At 38.2% G+C, this 19,091-nt stretch overlaps 2 protein-coding genes across 2 annotated transcripts in view; both read left to right on the forward strand.

Moving 5' to 3' along the window:
- The window catches only part of stip1 (stress-induced phosphoprotein 1), an 8,145-nt gene extending 2,543 nt beyond the window's left edge, over positions 1-5,602 (forward strand). Inside the window, exons 2-14 of the mRNA XM_005749538.1 lie at positions 334-543; positions 641-782; positions 1,100-1,241; positions 1,439-1,601; positions 1,718-1,844; positions 2,129-2,231; positions 2,605-2,725; positions 2,934-3,030; positions 3,125-3,249; positions 3,362-3,398; positions 3,512-3,615; positions 3,921-4,093; positions 4,181-5,602. Coding sequence (XP_005749595.1) covers positions 334-543; positions 641-782; positions 1,100-1,241; positions 1,439-1,601; positions 1,718-1,844; positions 2,129-2,231; positions 2,605-2,725; positions 2,934-3,030; positions 3,125-3,249; positions 3,362-3,398; positions 3,512-3,615; positions 3,921-4,093; positions 4,181-4,253 — 1,617 coding nt within the window. The 3' untranslated portion in view covers positions 4,254-5,602. The remainder of the gene's footprint in view (positions 1-333; positions 544-640; positions 783-1,099; positions 1,242-1,438; positions 1,602-1,717; positions 1,845-2,128; positions 2,232-2,604; positions 2,726-2,933; positions 3,031-3,124; positions 3,250-3,361; positions 3,399-3,511; positions 3,616-3,920; positions 4,094-4,180) is intronic.
- Positions 5,603-6,010: 408 nt separating this feature from the next.
- rps6ka4 (ribosomal protein S6 kinase, polypeptide 4) lies at positions 6,011-18,132 on the forward strand. Its single transcript, XM_005749539.1, has 18 exons — positions 6,011-6,984; positions 8,277-8,348; positions 8,804-8,871; positions 9,280-9,430; positions 9,650-9,765; positions 10,979-11,086; positions 11,220-11,300; positions 11,637-11,740; positions 12,743-12,893; positions 12,993-13,154; positions 13,333-13,458; positions 15,090-15,223; positions 15,360-15,453; positions 15,561-15,731; positions 16,990-17,181; positions 17,262-17,421; positions 17,521-17,684; positions 17,780-18,132. Exons 1-18 carry the CDS (start codon positions 6,897-6,899, stop codon positions 17,990-17,992), a joined length of 2,355 nt encoding a protein of 784 aa, XP_005749596.1. The 5' UTR covers positions 6,011-6,896; the 3' UTR covers positions 17,993-18,132.
- Positions 18,133-19,091: the final 959 nt, after the last annotated feature.

Here is a 19,091-nt window from a genome sequence, read left to right on the forward strand (position 1 = left end):
CTGCAGAGAAAACTTTTAGAATAATATACTTCTAGCTATCTAACCTCTGTTTTAGTTTTAAAAGAAAAAAAAAATCATTATTTGTAACTGAAACAAAAGTGGGTTTACACCTGCTTGCTGTGAGGCAGGCCTCATTTTCAGGCTAATGTGGTAACAAAATAAAAACACATTTTCTCTCTGCAAGACTTCTGCACCTGTTTGACCCGAACAGCTGAATGATTGTCAATTCCTTTTTCACTTCTGCCAGTAGCAGCTGTGAAGGATTTATTCTTGGAGCAGCAGAGCTGCAAAACAGAGGTTTTGTAAACATGTCTGTCTGTCTGTGCTTCATAGGCTTCAGCATTGAAAGACCAGGGAAACAAGGCGCTGAGTGCTGGAAATGTCGATGAGGCCATACGTTGCTACACCGAAGCCTTGAGTCTTGACCCATCCAACCATGTCCTGTTCAGTAACCGCTCAGCTGCCTATGCCAAGAAAGGCAACTATGAGAATGCTCTCCAGGATGCCTGTCAGACTATCAAGATCAAGCCTGATTGGGGGAAGGTGAGATGTCCTTTTTTATACCGTTGATTTGTTGACAGAATATATAGTTATTAAAATTGAGGAGACAGTCTAAAATATTTGAAATGTGATCAACCAGGGCTACTCCCGTAAAGCTGCTGCATTGGAATTTCTTGGCCGATTGGATGATGCTAGAGTAACTTACCAAGAGGGACTCAGACAGGAGCCAAGTAATCAGCAACTAAAGGATGGGCTGCAGAACATTGAGGCCAAGCTTGCAGGTAAAGACTGGATTGTGTTTTTGTTTAGAGCTACACAGAAATGAGGCGTGTGAGTCACTTTTTGTTTCTGTGTGGGTAGAGGATTTTGTGATGGCTGCTGACAGCATCACTGAAGTGAAAATGCATTTTTTTGAGCTTAGGTTTTCAAAATGAAGGAGACAGTCCACTTGCGTTTGGAGTGTTTTTAATCAGACTGTGGGTAAATACTACAAGTTACAGAAAGATAAAAGCTAGTGAATTTAATCCCATAACAGTTTGAATATTTGTGAAAAAAAATCTTTGTGACCACCAATCAACACAGACTTTTTCTTCACCAGAGAAAACAATGATGAATCCCTTTGCCATGCCCAACTTGTATCAGAAGCTGGAGAGTGATCCTCGGACTCGTGAGCTGCTGGCAGATCCCAGCTACAGAGCACTGCTAGAGCAGCTCAAGAGCAAACCATCTGAGCTTGGAACGTATGTGCATTTTCAAAAACAATCTGCAGATTTAACTCAAGTTTTAAGTAATCTGGGTTACTTTTATTATATTTAGAATTTGTCAAAAGTTCTGGAATAGTAATGAAAAGTGTATAATGGGAGCACAAAGTTATGAAGGTTATTTAAGATTTATTTCCAAAATGTGAATCGGCTCTTATTCCTCTTGTCATCGTCAGGAAGCTGCAGGATCCCAGAGTGATGACTACTCTCTCTGTGCTTCTTGGACTAAACCTCTCTGAGATGGAGGAGGATGAAGAGCCAACTCCTCCTCCCGCAAAACCCAAAGAGACTCAGCCACCTCCTCCCAAAGAGGAAGACCTCCCTGAAAACAAGAGAAAGGTAAATAATCTAATGTTGTTGCATTTTGTTTTTGTTTGTTTTTTTAAAACATCCAACCTTCTGATTAGTCCATAGTCTGAGTTTTGTTCATCCTTAATTTCATATTTTTTAAACAGGCCTTAAAGGAAAAGGAGCTTGGGAATGCTGCATATAAGAATAAAGACTTTGAAACGGCACTGAAACATTATGAAGAAGCGATTAAACACGACCCAACAAACATGACTTACATATCTAATCAAGCAGGTATATTTTCTCAGATATTAAACATTTACTAACCTCATACAAACTTTTCATCTATATTTTACAGTCCCTGCATTATCAGGGGCTGTAACATCTAGCCCTTTTAACTGAATCTGGGAATATCCTCCAGAATGTGGCTGTGTGACTGTAACATAAACAGTTATGATATAAACTATAAATGAATACACAGTAATATAAATACAGTTTTTAGTTTATCTAACATGACGTAAAATGGTTAATGTATTCTATTTGTGTTTAACATGTGCTTGTATTTGTTGTCATTTCAGCTGTGTACTTTGAGAAGGGAGATTTTGACAAGTGCAGAGAGCTGTGTGAGAAAGCCATTGATGTTGGCAGAGAGAACAGAGAAGACTACAGACAAATTGCTAAGTGAGTTCTTTTATTTTACTGGTGATACATTTCTGGTGGAACAAAGATAGCCTTTTACTTTTTCACGATTGTTTTGAGATTTTACGGAAATTATAAAACAGGTTTTAGCCTACAGAAAATGTTTAGTCTGATAGGAATGAAAACCACATACATCTGTGTGGGTGTACATGTGTTGCCTTCCCACATCAGAAATCAAAAACAACACTGAATGGGGCCACTTAGTGACCAGTAGAGAAACACTGTGAATTGTAGTGTCAAGGAAGCAGTGTTGTACTGACTAACTTTCCACCTGAGTGGCTTTTATTAAAGTTGCGTAAACAAATGATCTTGACTATCTGTAATAACATGCTTGCTATAATCTGTCTCCTCATAGGGCCCTGGCTCGAATTGGCAACTCGTACTTCAAGCAGGAAAAGTACAAAGAAGCAATTCAGTATTTCAACAAGAGTTTGACAGAGCACCGAACTCCTGACGTGTTGAAGAAGTGTCAACAGGTGCAGTAGTCCAGATAGTTAATAAATGGATTAGCTAATGTTGTCAAGAGTTGGCACAGTAAAAAAATAATAATACCACATTAGCAAAATGATTTTTAATGTCTATAATTAACTGAAATTTTGAATGTAAAGAAAAACATAGTGTATACTTGGTATACAGTACCTGAACTGAAGTTCACTTACCATGACTTTGTAATTGGTTTTGCAGGCAGAGAAGATTTTGAAGGAACAGGAGAAAATAGCCTATATCAACCCAGAGTTGGCCCTGGAAGAGAAGAGCAAGGGCAACGATGCCTTCCAGAAAGGTTTGTAATAGTTGCAGTGCTTTCTGCTCGACTGCCATTTCTTCTTTTGTCTTCGAACTTGCACAAAGATGAGCTTGTCTTTTCTTTTTCACAGGAGACTACCCCTTAGCCATGAAACATTACACTGAGGCCATCAAGAGAAACCCTAATGATGCCAAACTCTTCAGTAACAGAGCTGCCTGCTACACAAAGCTGCTGGAGTTTCAGCTTGCCCTGAAGGTATAGCACATCCTTCCTGAGTAGGAGTTCATGTGAATCTAATGTAATTTATGCATACCTCTGCATTTATTGTGCATTTAAGACTAACCATGAGAATCTTTTATCTTGTCAGGATTGTGAAGAGTGCATCAAACTAGAGCCCACCTTCAGTGAGTAATAACTTTTATATTAATTACATTTTTGCCTTTTGCCTGAACTGGATCATCTAGAATTATGTCAGTTTATTGTAATTTTACAAATAGTTTATGACATTTGTTCACAGTAAAGGGCTACACACGTAAAGGAGCTGCTCTGGAGGCCATGAAAGACTATTCCAAAGCTATGGATGCATACCAGAAGGCTCTAGAGCTTGACTCTTCCTCAAAGGTATTTTACAGGATATTATACGCTTCAAAAAATGTGGACTTGAGTAGAAAAGATATCTCAGAAAAGAATTTTTTTTTCTCTATACTTCTGCTACATGTTTGCTGGTTGACACAGTAGTTAGTTGTCCAATCACTTTTGAATCAAAAAGAATTGATTACATTTTTTTTTAACTAAACAGATTTGTGTGTTGGAAATGTGAAGAGAGCAGACTGATGAATGAAATGTGGTAATGTCAGATATAACTGTATTTCTAATGCGTGAACAGTGAGCGACAAAAGACTGAATTGAATTCTTTCCACTTTCAGGAAGCCTCAGAAGGCATTCAGCGCTGCATGGTAAGTCAGGCCATGAGGAATGACAGCCCTGAGGAAGTGAAGAAAAGGGCCATGGCTGATCCAGAGGTGCAGCAAATTATGTCTGACCCAGCCATGCGTATGATCCTTGAGCAGATGCAGAAGGACCCACAGGCCCTTAGCGAGTAAGTTTGACAGCTTTACCTCCAATGCAGTTTGCATTTTAACTGTATAGTACAGATTTGTAGTAATTTTGTTTGTTTGTTTTTCAGCCACTTAAAGAATCCAGTTATTGCTCAGAAGATACAGAAACTCATCGATGTTGGACTGATAGCCATTCGTTAATGGGAGACATGAGCCACAGCTGTTAAACCCTCCAAAATGAAACTTCTTTTACTTATTCTTTCTTTCTTTCTTTCTTTCTTTTTCTTTGCCTTCAAATCCAACATATTATCTTCCTGTTCTCACTAAGACTGTATGTGTTTGGTTAATTTTTTTTTTTTTATATATATTTTTTTTATAAAGTTTCACAAGTTTAAAATAGTTTTGATCAAAGCAAGTTTCATCTGGAAAGCTTCAGACTCCAGATAACTTTAAGAAAAGAAATTGGATTCATGTGTACGGGTGTTTTTAATACATCTAAAAAAAAAATAATAATAAAACGATGCAGTACACCGTCATGTTCGGTGTTTAAAGGGCAAATCCATCCTCAGGCTTTTCTCATTTTCCTAGTGGTTCATGATTTAAAGACAGCAGAAAAGAGAAGAGTAAAAATCACTCCAAATAATGATTATAATGTGCAGCACATCTCAAATTGAAGTTGTCCCTGACCTTTGTATTGTCAACTTTAAGGTTTAATTAAATACGGTGCTTTTATGTTGAAACGCCGAATTCGCATTCCTTGGCGCTTCCTCTTCTGGTCATTTCCTACACCTCAAGTGCAAAGTTTAATCCAATCCCTTTTAACACCTAAATGCACGTGTGAGACTCTTAAAAACATATTAAACGTTATTATGATTTGGACGCGTATCATCTACAGCTGTCTCTAAGCAACAGCACAATTTAGTCATTAGATTGGAACAGATGGTGATTAAGTGTAAATGGATTTTAAAGATGGTCTGAATGTGATAGTTAAAGGGTGGATTTACCTTTCAGTGCTAGCACATGCTGGATGAGTGTGTTGACTTGTGCGTTAACTTAGATTAACCCCATTGCACCCTGTCACAACTTGCTAATGTGCATCACACCCAGCAAAGTCGTTTTGTTTTATCTTTGCACATACTGCTGTTACATGTCCTCTCTGTGACAGCTCAGCTTTTTTTTTTTTTTTTTTTTTTTTCTTTTCAGAGGAAAGACAAGTTATACTTCTAACTAACATTCTGCCACAATTTTGCCAATTTGTGGCTTCAGATACCTCAAAGTTACAACATTGTCATAGTATCTTTGTGCTACGGTTTCCAAGAGGGACTCAAATATTCTATTGTAATGCCTTTTGTTTCCACACATACACAGTAGAATAATAAAATGTAGTTATTTGTGCAGCACAGCAACGAAATAGGGCATTTCTATCATTCAAGTCCCCATTGTAATCATAAAGTACACACATCTCACATGATGTAAACAGAATTGTCCATGGAAGTGTAATGTACTAATGGAAACCAGTTGTACTGTGAAATATACAGTATCTGAATGTATCTTGAAAGGAAGTGGTGGCTTTTTTTCATGACGCTGAGTCGGCAGATGGGTAGACCTACAGTTTCAATACCTTGCACTACTTGCATACCAGTGATAGATAAAATGACTGATCTAGACCCCTGTGAATTTAGGTATAAAATAAGATTTAAACGTACAGAGACATAGGCATTAGTAGCATGCTGGAAAATGTTAGTTTATTTTTTTTTCTGAAGGAAGACAAAGTGTGGCAGAACAAATGAAAAGCATAAACAGTAGTTTGTTTGTTTTTTAAATTAATGGAGAGAAAACATTTGACATTTGTTGTAACTACTGGGCAAAACTTGAGCTAGTGTTTGTGGCACAGAATTGCCAGATTTCGTCGAGCTCTTGAGCAATCTCGCTCCGCCCACTCCAGTAGTTCACGTGACTGACCGTCGCCCAGGTTGTGTCGGAAGCATCCTGGTGTTAGCAGTTTGCTAGGCGCTGACAAAAATTATAAAGTGAAATGTAAAAAATTTTCATAATGGACGAATATATTAGTTGGTGACTACTGGTGACAAAGAAGACAAGGAACTACCCAAACTGGCCTTTTCCAACATGGTCAGTTCGCTGGTAGTTGAAGAGGCCAGTTAACACTGCTAACAAAACACCAGCGGTTAGCTAACGTTCAAACTTTGACGGACAAATGCAGTCATTTGCTAGTTAGCTGCTACCGCTACCCTGCCAATTTACTACCACACCAGCTGGCTAGGTAACACGTCTTGTTATTATACGGTAGTTAGCGTTGAAGCTGTTTACACACCGACTATAACGCGTTGTTTTGACCAGTCGCTTATATAACCGAAGGTTTAACGTTATTACCAATTAACGTCAGCTAACTTATGAATAATGACTAGTTATTTAGCTAATGCTAACATTAGCAACTTAAACTGTTAGTTAAATTTCAACTGCAGATAACACATACAGTTACTCAGACTACGTAATTAATACCGACGATCATTGACACAGTAACGGGAAAAAACAACATCTTCTAAGTAGCAGGAATATGAATCTTCTTTCTGATTGATTTCGACCTATCACATGAGATAAATAATGCCAAACACCAGGATGCCAAACGAGTGGGGATTAAGGTTTGGGCAACAGCATTGTCTGGAATACAGCTGTCCGCTCATTTTGATAATCCTTGTCTCCTTCACAATGCAGCCACAGTAGATTGTTTTAACTGCTGAGTGTAAAACGCAAAATCTCGTAAATAAGAAAACACCAGACAAACCAATTTCATCGCAAAGTCTGTAGTCCACTTTTCTTTAAAATATGTCTGGGGACGCATCTGATAGTAGTGAAGACTCTGATGGAAAAACAAATGAAAGGGCCTGTACTGTCAAGCACCAAATCACCAATGGTAAGTCAGTCATATTGTCTGTTATCACTGTATGTAATCATAATCATAACCATAGCCACAAAGGAAACATCTGTGTACTGTAATTCATCTCATCATTTAAATAACACCGCACGAATGCAGTTTGTTCCTTTTTTGATGTGCTGATTCAACCCCACAGCTAACATCACCACATCAGTTTTTTTTTCTGTAAAACGTTTATCCGGTTTTAAAATACTTTTCCTTTTCCATATATATGTGTATATATATGTGGGCTGTACAATATATTCACACACTGGAGTTCCATTATATTAAAGTTATAAAGCAGCAAAATATAATGTAACCAAAAAATGTTTCTCTAAACATACTCCATTTAAATGAAGAAAAAAAAACAGTTTTCTTTGATATTACTTTGTTACATTTCTTTCAGATTTTTCTTTGATTTGTGTAACATTGCTTTGTGATCTGGTTTAGCTATTTGCTAAGCTTTTGTGTGAATGTGTGTTTGTTTTGAGGCTGAGGGGCATGTGAAAAGTCTATAGTGTACAGAAACAATAAAATCATCTTAGACTTTAATAAACTTAAAATAGATTGTTTGGGGGGCATTAGAAATTAACGAGCCAATATTTTTCAAGATTGTAATGGATTATCAGTATTTTTGCTTTAATATGAAAAATATTTTTTGTTCTGTAAAGACTCTGCCGTGTTACTTGCTTTTAATCAATCTAGGTCACCTAGCTTGCATTAGAGACTAAAGAACAGAATTTGTCATAAGTTTTTAATGGACAATGCATCTGTCATTGAATTGATTTTAGAGTGTAAATTTACAAAGAAAAATCCTCACAGATAAAATCAAGTAAATCAGAGAATTGCTGTTGTACTCTCCCTCCAAGAGTAGTAAAGTCAAGCTGTAAATGTGGCTGTAGTGTAATAAACAGTGTGAGTGGATGTTTTTCACCAGCTGTCACAGGTGAAGTGAAGTGATCTGCTTAGTGGCTCACTGGATAGATTGTAGATTTTAAGTAGAGCAACCTTTTAATCTATAGAGAGGGTACATCAAAGTGCATTCATGGATTATAACACAAGAAAAGGCACATTGGTAAAGCATTTGTTAATATCAAGACATATGGTATGTCTTTTTGTATTTTAATATACTTGGGGAAAAACCAGCCAGAAAAGTACACCACTTTATTTGTGTAGAAAGCTTCCCTTAAAAGATAGAGCTCAGTGTGGCTTGTCTTTTTTAAAACAAAAACTTGAACAGAAATAGAAATGTAAACACTGTTCTTGTCTTTTATTTTTCTTTCTACTACAAGCTAACTTCACAGGTCACACTGAAAGAGTCGGCATGGAGAACTTTGAGCTGCTGAAGGTCTTGGGCACTGGAGGTAAGGATCTGCATGTAGCACTGAATAGAATGAAATGAAGATGAAGCTGTTGTCAAAGGTCAAGTACTGGTATGAGATATACTAAAAGCAGACTTGGTTAATTCCCCTGGCTTGGATAGTATTTTGAAGGCAAAGTGTTTATAATTGATATTTGTAGTTTGTAAGTTAAAATGTTTCATGTCATTTATATTCTCATTTAAATGTTACAGCATGAAAAATATCTGATGATTAACAGGGAATCCATATGCTGTTGATGTTACTGATTAGCTACAGGAGATCCTGGTGGCTATTTCCATCAACAAATGAACACCTAATTAAATTTAATGAGTGAGAATGATTCAGATTTCTGCAGATTTGATTAATCTTGCCGCCTGTGCACAATTCGATGGTGTATCTGTGTTTGCTCTGTTTGCTTGTTTACCATCAGCAGTAATTTTCAATATTTGTTTGTCTAGCTTACGGGAAAGTGTTTTTGGTCAGGAAGAACAGCGGCCATGATGTGAGCCAGCTCTATGCTATGAAGGTAATTTTATTAGTGTTGTAATTCAATGAATGTACATTTTAAAGCAGGTTTTTTAGCTAAAAATGTAAATTACTAGTCTGTGCTTTAAAATAAGTCATTAATTATGATTTTATTAACATTTTATAACCATTTTGTGTAAAATGTAAATGAGTTGGCTAATTATCTAAAGCCAATATTAGATTAAACATGGTACAGTGACAGCACATCAGATGTTAAAACCAAGAAATGATCTTTTTTTTTTCCATTTTATTTGCTCGTTTTGGATTTGATGCAAGCCGTTGGGTTGTATAATGTCCTTCTCTTGGACATGATTGCAGCATGTTGCAACATACCCCAAAGCGAAGTGCCATTCACTGAAAGTTCACGGAAGGAATGGAGAAGTTTAATTTATTTTGGTCACTGCCCTAGGTGTTAAAGAAAGCAGCTATCGTTCAGAAGGCAAAGACAACAGAACATACTCGCACTGAGAGACAAGTCCTGGAGCACATCCGCCAGTCTCCCTTCCTGGTTACTCTTCACTATGCCTTTCAGACTCAGAGCAAACTACATCTCATCCTGGGTGAGACACCGGGGTGGGACACTGGGAAAAATGTACCAAATATAGAGAACTCTTCTCTCTTGAAACACTGAAGGTCTTCTTTATGTTTCTGTCTTATACTGTATGTGTTTTTGTTGGCATTTCTTTTTTTTTTCTTTTTTGGACAATGTGTGTTTGTGTAGTTCTTTGTATTATGTCTATTCAAGCTCCTTGTGTATTTGTCTGTGTGTGTGAGTACAGACTACGTGAGCGGTGGGGAGATGTTCACTCATTTGTACCAGCGGGATCACTTTCCAGAAGAGGCAGTACGGATTTATATTGGAGAAATAATTCTGGCTCTAGAACACTTGCACAAGGTGAGGATTATTGTTTCCAGTTTTTACAAATGCTAGAGTTATTTCTTTAATTTTGGCTAGAGCCTGCTGCTTACACAAACTAAGCATTTTAGCGATATGATACTTTTCATAGAATTGGGGTTGTGAGGCCAGAGACGCAACCCCAACTTACTCCTATTTTAAGCCCTATAGGTTGTGGTCTTTTAGCTCTGGTTTCATCAAAACAAGCTGATGGTTAAAGAAGTAAGCCTTTCATCTGTTAAGCATTTAACTTTATTCACCAGATTAATGTTACGTTAGCTCCATAAACACTAGGTTGCGTTCACATTGTTGTATATAGATTGATAAAGTCAGCAGTATTGTGTTTCTGTGTATACATGACACATGCTGCTTTCTCTGCTCAGATAATACTGCTTTTAAAGTGAATGACATCAGTAAATTTTCATTGTGTAAACGGTCTGTTGAAGCCAGCAATATTATGCACCCCATGTCTGAAAAGAGCTTTTGTCATTTAGTGTTGAACAGGAAGTCTGAGTTTCTTTATTGTGAGAAATACTCTGAAGCTCATAGAAGTGGTTTCCTAATGATGTTTCACAGCTACTTTAGTTTTAGATTTAGCTTTAAAGTAGGTGTGCACCAGTGGCCTTAAATGATACTCATGACTTCTTTGAGTAGTTACACAAACCACTACATGGAGGGTGATTGGGTGCATTTTCAAGGTCCTTTTTAAAACATAATGAGTGTGTTCTTGAGGGTTTTATTTGGAAGCATTTCAGCCATCTCTTTGTAAATTATGACCTTCACTAGGTATCCTAAGATCACATTGCAGCACTTAAGTTATGAGATAGTGGATTTGTGTTTAAATTAGTGTCCAAAGAAATTGTCCAGCCACATTGGCTGAAAATCCTGCAGACTTTCATGAGTCGTTCCTTTTATAAATAATATCAAATAAAAGCATTTTAACAACAGCAACTTTGGGGACTAGTATTTCCTGCATCATAGGCTTGCTGTTGTTTGGACAGTTATTTGTTTTGACACATTTTGGGATTAGGACCCCTAGCTGGGATTAGAAAATGCTGTGATTACTAAAAAATAACAGATACATAAGTGGCCACTTTTCCTTTTTGGTTGTAAAAATGTTTTTAGGGTTTCTCTGTTTGCACTGCCTGCTGTCTCTGTTCACAAATTACAGCTTTTAACATGAATGCCACTGGTAAATTTTCATTGTGTACAGCTTGGGATTGTGTACCGAGACATCAAATTGGAAAACATTCTTCTAGACAGTGATGGCCATGTGGTATTGACAGATTTTGGGCTCAGCAAAGAGTTTCTGGAAGAAGATGTAAGTAAATCTAAAACTACAGTGTGAGCATAGCAATGTGTACATGTAAATAATACCTGGGGTGTTTAACTGTTACCACAATCCAAACTGAAATACATTTTTTTTAAGTATGCTTGTTTTCTGATCATCACAGAAGGGGAGGACCTACTCTTTCTGTGGCACCATTGAGTACATGGCTCCTGAAATCATCAGAGGGAAATCAGGACATGGCAAGGTAAAAAAAAAAAAAGAATAACAAGGGAGCAAATGCAGGTTTTGGTGTTAAGATCATCGGTTATTTGAAAGATTTTGAATGGTCACATATTGTGCACAAAATAATATTTAAATTAATGTTTATATTTACATGTATCAGTGTACGGGGAAGGCTTAAACATTTAACACTACAGATGCTTTAAGACTCATGACTTTGGGCCAGTGTGGTGAATCAAAGATGACTTTAATATCTTTGTTATGGAAGGCAGTACCGCCTCAAAAAACCCACCTTTAAATAATTCACAGTGAAAATTCCTTGTCCTCTTTATTGTGCTTTTCAAGCTGTATTCTGCTTCAGTCAGTAGATTGGTGGAGTCTTGGGATCCTGATGTTTGAGTTGCTGACAGGTGCGTCTCCTTTTACCCTGGAGGGAGAGAGGAACTCCCAAAGCGAGGTGTCAAAGTGAGTACTGCGCAATCCCATCTCCATAAATCATCTGCCTGGCCCTTCTTAACTCATTCAAATTGTCTCTGTTATTAGCTGTGTTTTACTAATAAATGAACCCATCGGCTGATGCTGATTTTATGGGAGTGAAAAAGAATTAATGAACCTAAAAAACTGAGAAAATTTACCATTTTAAGAAAAATTTGAATTTAGTGTAGTTGCACATCTTAAAAAGGTGAACAGGGACAACAAAAGACACTGAAAAGAAACAGTTAGAGCAGGGGTCCCCAACTCCAGGCCTCCTCCAGGTGTCCTGCAGGTTTTGGATCTCACCCTGGGTCAACACACCTGAATCAAATGGAGGTAATTTAACCATTTGAATCAGCTGTGCTGGATCACGGACACATCTAAAAACTGCAGGACACCGGCCCTCGAGGCCTGGAGTTGGGGACCCCTGAGTTAGAGGAACATAGGATCCTATATCAGATAAGAATGGGACAATATTCATCTCTTCTATGTGCTATTGTGAATAAATATGGGTTTATGAAATTCAGCATTTATATTTAGCTCATCCCAAGTTTTTCTAAATTTGCGTTGTGTATTATTGACTGACATTCTTTACATTGTAATTGTAAAGACATTCTTTACATTGTAAAGAATGTATATAGAAAAGGGAAAACATGAAGGTCATTGCTGATGAAGTTTCCACAACAGCAGTTCAGAAACTAGTTGCTCAGAAACTAGTTGCTCAAACTGTGATGTGTTTTCTGTTTGCGACACTTTCAGTGCTGCTGAAACAGTACTGAGAGTGTTGTAAACAATAGAGTTAGTGGCAGCTTTGCTGGCCAAAGTATGTGATGCCACAATTTCTGCATGATCCCAAGAATACTTTTGTGCCTTATGTTGTGTAAAAAATCTTATCGGCCATTATTGGAGGAGCATGAATGTTGACACAGTTGTATTCTTGTCCATTGTTTCTGTATGTTAGCAAAATGTTTATATCTTCCCTTTGCCCTTCAGACGTATTTTGCGCTGTGACCCGCCGTTTCCCTCTATGATTGGACCCATTGCTCAGGATCTGCTGAAAAAGTTGTTGGTGAAAGATCCCCACAAGAGGCTGGGATCTGGACCGCGGGGGGCTGAAGATATCAAGGCACATCCTTTCTTCAAGGTCCAATGTCCCTTAACTGTCTATCACTTAAACATCTTTTCCCCTGTGACCTCAGTTCATTCATCTGTAACTCTTTCATTCTCCTTTTCTGCCTCACAGGGACTGAACTGGGATGACTTGGCACAAAAGAAGGTTGCAAGTCCATTCAAGCCAGAGCTGAAGAGCGAACTCGATGTGGGGAACTTTGCAGAGGAATTCACTGGGATGGATCCTGTTTATTCTCCAGCCAGCACACCCCCGAGCACAGATCGTCTGTTCCAGGTCAGTCATCATCACCTCCACACTGATTCTATCAAATGTTTCTACAAACATGACCTGTAAGCATTATTTAACTTTACAATCTGAAAAGTGCAACAAGTGCTTGTTAATAAGTAAAGGCTGTAATAATTCTTCAGTGAGCTACATCATAGTTACACCTAACACATCTCCTCTGTTTTAGGGCTATTCTTTCATTGCACCCTCCATCTTGTTCAATAAGAACGCAGTCATGGGAGACTTTGTTGAAACCCAAATTGGTGCTGACCGACCAGCTTCTGCTTCTGTCCAACGCAGCGCAATGTTACAGGTATGATCTGTATGGGTGTTTTCAAATAATTCTGTGATATGCTTGGTTTCAGGACTGTTTGTTAACAGAAAAGAAGGAAAAGAGCAGGAGAAGCTAAATTATTAACTGAAGTTGGCTTGTTTTATCTGACAGGATGCTTTGTATTATTAAATACTATTCAAGACACTTTGTACTGATCTCGGTAAACAGCACAAAAATCTATTTGGAACAGAAAAAGTTTGTCAGGCTGTCTAGTTGACATTTATCACCTGCGTGTGAAAGGTGTCAGACTCAACTCAGCAATATTTTTAGCTCGTCTTTTAAAAAAATGTTCCAAAATCTTCCAGAAGTCAAAGAAATTCGCAGCTATTACTTTATGTTATTAGATTTATAAAAGATGTAAGCTGGAATTTTAAAATACTGTTGTCATCCAGATTCTAATTACAGTGATAAACAATAAATTATGTTTATATGCAAAAGTAAAATTTCTGTGTAGGTTCTCAGTATTCCGGGTCATGGTAGTCTGTGAAGCTGGGAAAGAGAGTGAATTTAAATAGGTCGAGTCGCTTTCTTTCCAAGCTCCTTAGGCAAATGTGAAATGTATTTTTAGATCAATCCAGAATTGTTACTTCATAGTAATTCCTTCCCTGATAATAGCAGTGTAAGATATAAGGTTTATTTTTTGTAAAGCACTACATATAAAATACTAATTAAAGCAAAACTATTATCCAAGTTATATAGTTGGGGAATTAAAAATAAAAGTATCTCTTTATATAGAGAGTGTACCCAGCTAGTGATAAATTTATACATATTACTTATTAATATATTCATGTAAGAGGCACAATTTAAAGTGGACCTACTGTGCTCCTGCTCAATGATCGGACTCTCAGACTGTACTAGAGTAGCTTTGCATATTCATATTTCGAAATAATCCTGTGTAACCTTATACTGAGCCAAGATGAGGCCCCTGAGTTTACCCACAATCTGAATAAAGCCCTTCAGTCATCTGATTGGGTTCCCGTCATAAACAGGAAGTTTGAACAGCAGATTGGTGAGCGTTCTGTACTCACAGTCAGTCATGTGTTTGTCTAAGATGATGATATAAGAGATAATCTACGGATGACAATGAGTGAGCAGAAAATGCTGCCTGAAACTGAAAATTTGGAGCTATCTGAAGGCTGAGCTTTGTTCTCAAAGAAATTACTTGCACAAACTCTGACTTCATGATTTATTTGAAATTTTTGTTCTGTTTAATATAGAATACAGTGTTGTAAAGGTTTATATACAGATATGACAGAAAATTGGCAAAAACATATTATGTGGACTTTGAGGAAAGCTTACAAACAGTGCTTAACAAGCATTCCTGTTTTAGGCCAAAATGTCTTAACCAGTTTGACCTGTCTTAGGACGCAGAGTTTGATGACATGTTGTACTTTGTAAAACTTTGTGTTTTACAAAGTACAACATGTTTTATCTTTCCGAATTACTTTTTCAGTTTTAAGGTATTTCTCTTTACAAATGTGGGAGCTGAATTTCAAGGTTGCTTCATGTAAAGGTCAAAGTATCCCTTTAGCTTTGCTGGGGCCATGTCTATTGCCTGAAGTATAATAATCTCCTTTGATGGCTCAATGCTATGTTTTTTTTTTGTTCAGGAATCCCAGTTTTTTCAGCACTATGAGCTGTGTTTTCAAGGACCACCTCTAGGCGAGGGTAGTTTCTCTGTGTGCAGGAAATGCAAACACAAGCAAACTGGCCATGAGTACGCCGTCAAGATCGTCAGCCGTAGGTGAGCAGAGATGAAATACTTCTTAGTGCAGTGCTCTTTAACAGATCTGTGTCCATGTGTCAATACTTTACTGTATCACAGTACCGCTGGAACGTAAAGGTGACTGAATGCCCTTAATGTTGTCTTTCTTTGTTAGAATGGAGGCAAACACTCATAGAGAGATTGCTGCCTTGAGGCAGTGTGAGTCTCACCCCAACATCGTCAAGCTGTATGACATCTTTACTGATCAGGTAGAATGGATAATACATAGGATAAAGATAAAAATGATGTATTGGTCAATATTAAGCTACACATAAAAACATCAGCCCTCATGGCCTTCTCTGCATGTCTCTGTCAGTATCACACATATTTAGTGATGGAGCTTCTGCGAGGTGGGGAGTTGTTGGAAAGGATCAAGAGGAAGAAACTGTTTGGCGAGGCAGAGGCCAGTCAGCTGTTACAGAGCCTGGTCTCAGCTGTCAGCTTCATGCACGAGGCTGGAGTCGTACACAGAGACCTCAAACCAGAGGTGGGTGGAGATTTGATAACTTTATCATTCCTGACAATATATATATATAACACGCATGTTTAAAAAGGTAGGAAAAAAGAGTCTTGTAACTGGGGATCTGCTGTCTCATATGTGAGAGATGTGTGTGACGTTATTATTTTTTCAGCATGACTTTTACATGATGTAATCCGGGTTAAAAAGGGTTTTTTTTAAAAAAGAGAGACAGAGCGACAATCACTGATTGTCCAAAACATGGACGTTGCCATCATGATGTCACTCACTGGTTTTTGGACTGCATTTTGAAGCTTCTCCATAAATTTAATGTTTTCAAATGACAGACTGGTGTATCAACTACCAAACGTGAGCAATGAACAGACACAGATATCTGCTAATTAGCCTTAAGTAGGAGAGGTAACACACTAAAAACAAATGAATTCACCAAAACTGAAGCACAAATATTATTTGTCTAATAATTCAATTTAAAATGCTCTTGAAGGCCCCAGCAGCACACACATGTAGGAGGGAGCAAGTTCAGTGACTTTAAGTGGTGGACGTGAAGCCTAGCAGACACTGATTGGCTGCTCCTTTTGTTGGACCCAAAGCAGCTGTGCCAGTAACTTCAACATTTAAATGAATAAGTTTGAAAAAAATTACAAAAATAAAATTGGAAACTGTCCACAGACGTCAAAACCACTTTTGTACCAGGCTATAAACATGTTTTCATTTAATGCTGTTTAGTTTTTTTTTAATGGAAGTCTGTCAAGGCTGAATCGTTTTAGGAGCCAGCCTCAAATTGCCGATTTAGGAACAGCAGTTTTTGGCACTTCTATGTTGGCTTAATTTTTCACCTCTGCAGGCTACTGCTCGACAACAGCACATGATGTGACTTTTGTGGTGCTTTTCAAAATGAAAGCAGCAGATTTCACACACACACACACGCACACACACACACACACTCCTTAAGATGGCTGTACGGTTTAATCAACTGAAGAAGGCTTTTATATGGTGTGCATAATGATTGTGAATGAGACATGTTGGCAAATATCACCTAATAACTTTAAGATGTCTCTAGTATGGCTTTTATTTTGATGCACACCTAAAAGGATTAGAACTGTTTATTTGCACTGTCTGTTTACACATAAGTTCTGGTACATGCCAACCGGTGGTGGCTGTCATACTCGTATTTACTAATAGTCTTTACTCTGTCAGGAGAATTGAATCTTAATGTGTAAGTAAAATAAGAGCTGATCCTCATGGCTTTTGTTTGTTTACCTTACAGAACGTGCTGTTTGCAGATGAGGGGGAGGACTCTGTGCTGAAAGTAATAGATTTTGGATTTGCTCGCCTGTGCCCTGCAGGCAGTGCCCCCCTGCAGACTCCCTGCTTCACGCTGCAGTATGCTGCACCAGAGCTTTTCGAGAGTGCAGGATATGATAAAGCCTGTGACCTCTGGAGTCTCGGGGTCATCCTGGTAATTGAATCTGAATATGTTGATTTTTATCATAGCTCGGCTGACTGAATACTAATGACCCTTGTGTGCGTCTTTCTCAGTACACCATGCTCTCAGGCCAGGTGCCATTTCAGAGTGAGCAGCGTGGAATGACCTCATCATATGCTGCTGACATCATGCAAAAAATAAAAGAGGGGGATTTCTCATTGGATGGGGAGCCCTGGAAGGGTGTGTCAGAGGATGCCAAAGAGCTTGTTAAAGGTACTGAATATGTTTGTTCTTAGTTTGCTTTAGTTGAGATAAATGCCTGTTGAATTTCCTCTATTGCTTGCTTGTTTGTGTCTCTTTTCCTGTTTTAAGGCCTGCTAACAGTGGATCCAGAGAGCCGTCTCAAACTCTCTGATCTGAAAGAGAACAGCTGGCTTCAGGGTGGAGCATCCATGTCCACCACTCCTTTGTGCACGCCAGATGTGCTCGAGTCCAGTGGGCCCACTGTCCGCACTTATGTCAATGCTACCTACAAGGTAATAGATTGGTGTGAAAAACTTCTAAAAGGTCTCAGAAAGAATCTTAAATAAACGTATTTTATCTCACTTTTGTCGCCTTCCACTCTCACCAGGCTTTCAACCGAGGTAAGCGAGAAGGCTTCTTTCTGAAAAGTGTCGACAATGCTCCCCTTGCGAAACGACGAAAGATGAAGATGACCAGCACAGGAGTAGAGACCCGATGGAGTTCATCCTCTTCTTCTTCGTCTTCTTCCACTTCCTCCACTGCCTCTGCAACAGCATCCAAAACACAGCCAAAGCAAGCCGTGATCCCAAAGCAGAGCTAGCCTGGCAACAGAACAGGGAGAAAGTGTTACGTGCTTGTACGGTAGCACAACGTCCTCCAGCAGTCAGTTAAAAAAAGCAAAAGCATACTGACAAATGAGAACACTGTTTTCACTTCATGTAAAATATAATTCCACTTTAACAGCTGCAGGTTTTCATTCCTAACGCTGTATTCTTTAAAAAACAAAACATGTATTTTCTGTGGTGGAAGAGGAGGCCTGACTGTCAGAAACTTTTAATACTTATTCAGTATTCACTCACTTTATTTTGGTGAGATCGCACACTAAAAGTTAAAAATGAGACATTTACCTGGTTTCACTGTGGGTAAGAAACAGTGCCTGGCTACATAGGGAAAAGGGAAAAAAGGAGCCATAAATAAGCAGAAGCCATATACAAAGCAAAAGAAGTGAATACATCCATTAAGTCATTGTGAAGAGGCACACATTTGTACACGGCAAATGAACAGTCCTTCCAGTAATTTGCAGGTTTAATTCTTTGATTGTACTGCTGAGTTTTTTGCCACAAATATAATGATTAACACAAAAACTGCAGAAGTCGACACTGTGCTCTGTTAAGAGCGAGCAAGATTCAGGTGTTTGCAGAGAATGTCAAACGAACAAATGGTTTAAAAAAAAAAAAAGCAGCAAATTTCTGGAAGGATGGAGCACAGAGAGAGATTACTGTGGCGTGCAAAACCTTAAGGATTCTATAGGATGATTAATGCTGTCGGTCTTTGCAAAGAAGCTGCACCTGCAGTACACTACTCACTGTACGGATCCCACTGAACACTTTGAGGAGCTGGGATTATGTGGCTCTGAAGAAGTGCTTTGATTGTGTGTCAAGATGTGTCCAACAGTAGCAGCTGTTTAAAACAAAAAAAAGACATGGAGACACAGAAGCAGACATGCAGTGGAGTGCGATTTTCATCATACTTGCTGTATATTACTCGCGCTATCGTGCCTGTCTGAAAATTTCTAGCATGCTAATCTGTTGTGATGATGGACTGTAAGAACTTTTTCTATTTTTGGTATCTTTGAGTCATTGAAAAAAAAGTTACTTGGAGTATTTTCTGTTTTTCTACGCTACCAAGTGCAGCTCAAG

This window comes from Pundamilia nyererei, unplaced genomic scaffold (genome assembly GCF_000239375.1).
Source record: "Pundamilia nyererei isolate P.nyererei 1_Seehausen unplaced genomic scaffold, PunNye1.0 scaffold00249, whole genome shotgun sequence".
Taxonomy (NCBI): Eukaryota; Metazoa; Chordata; class Actinopteri; order Cichliformes; family Cichlidae; genus Pundamilia; species Pundamilia nyererei.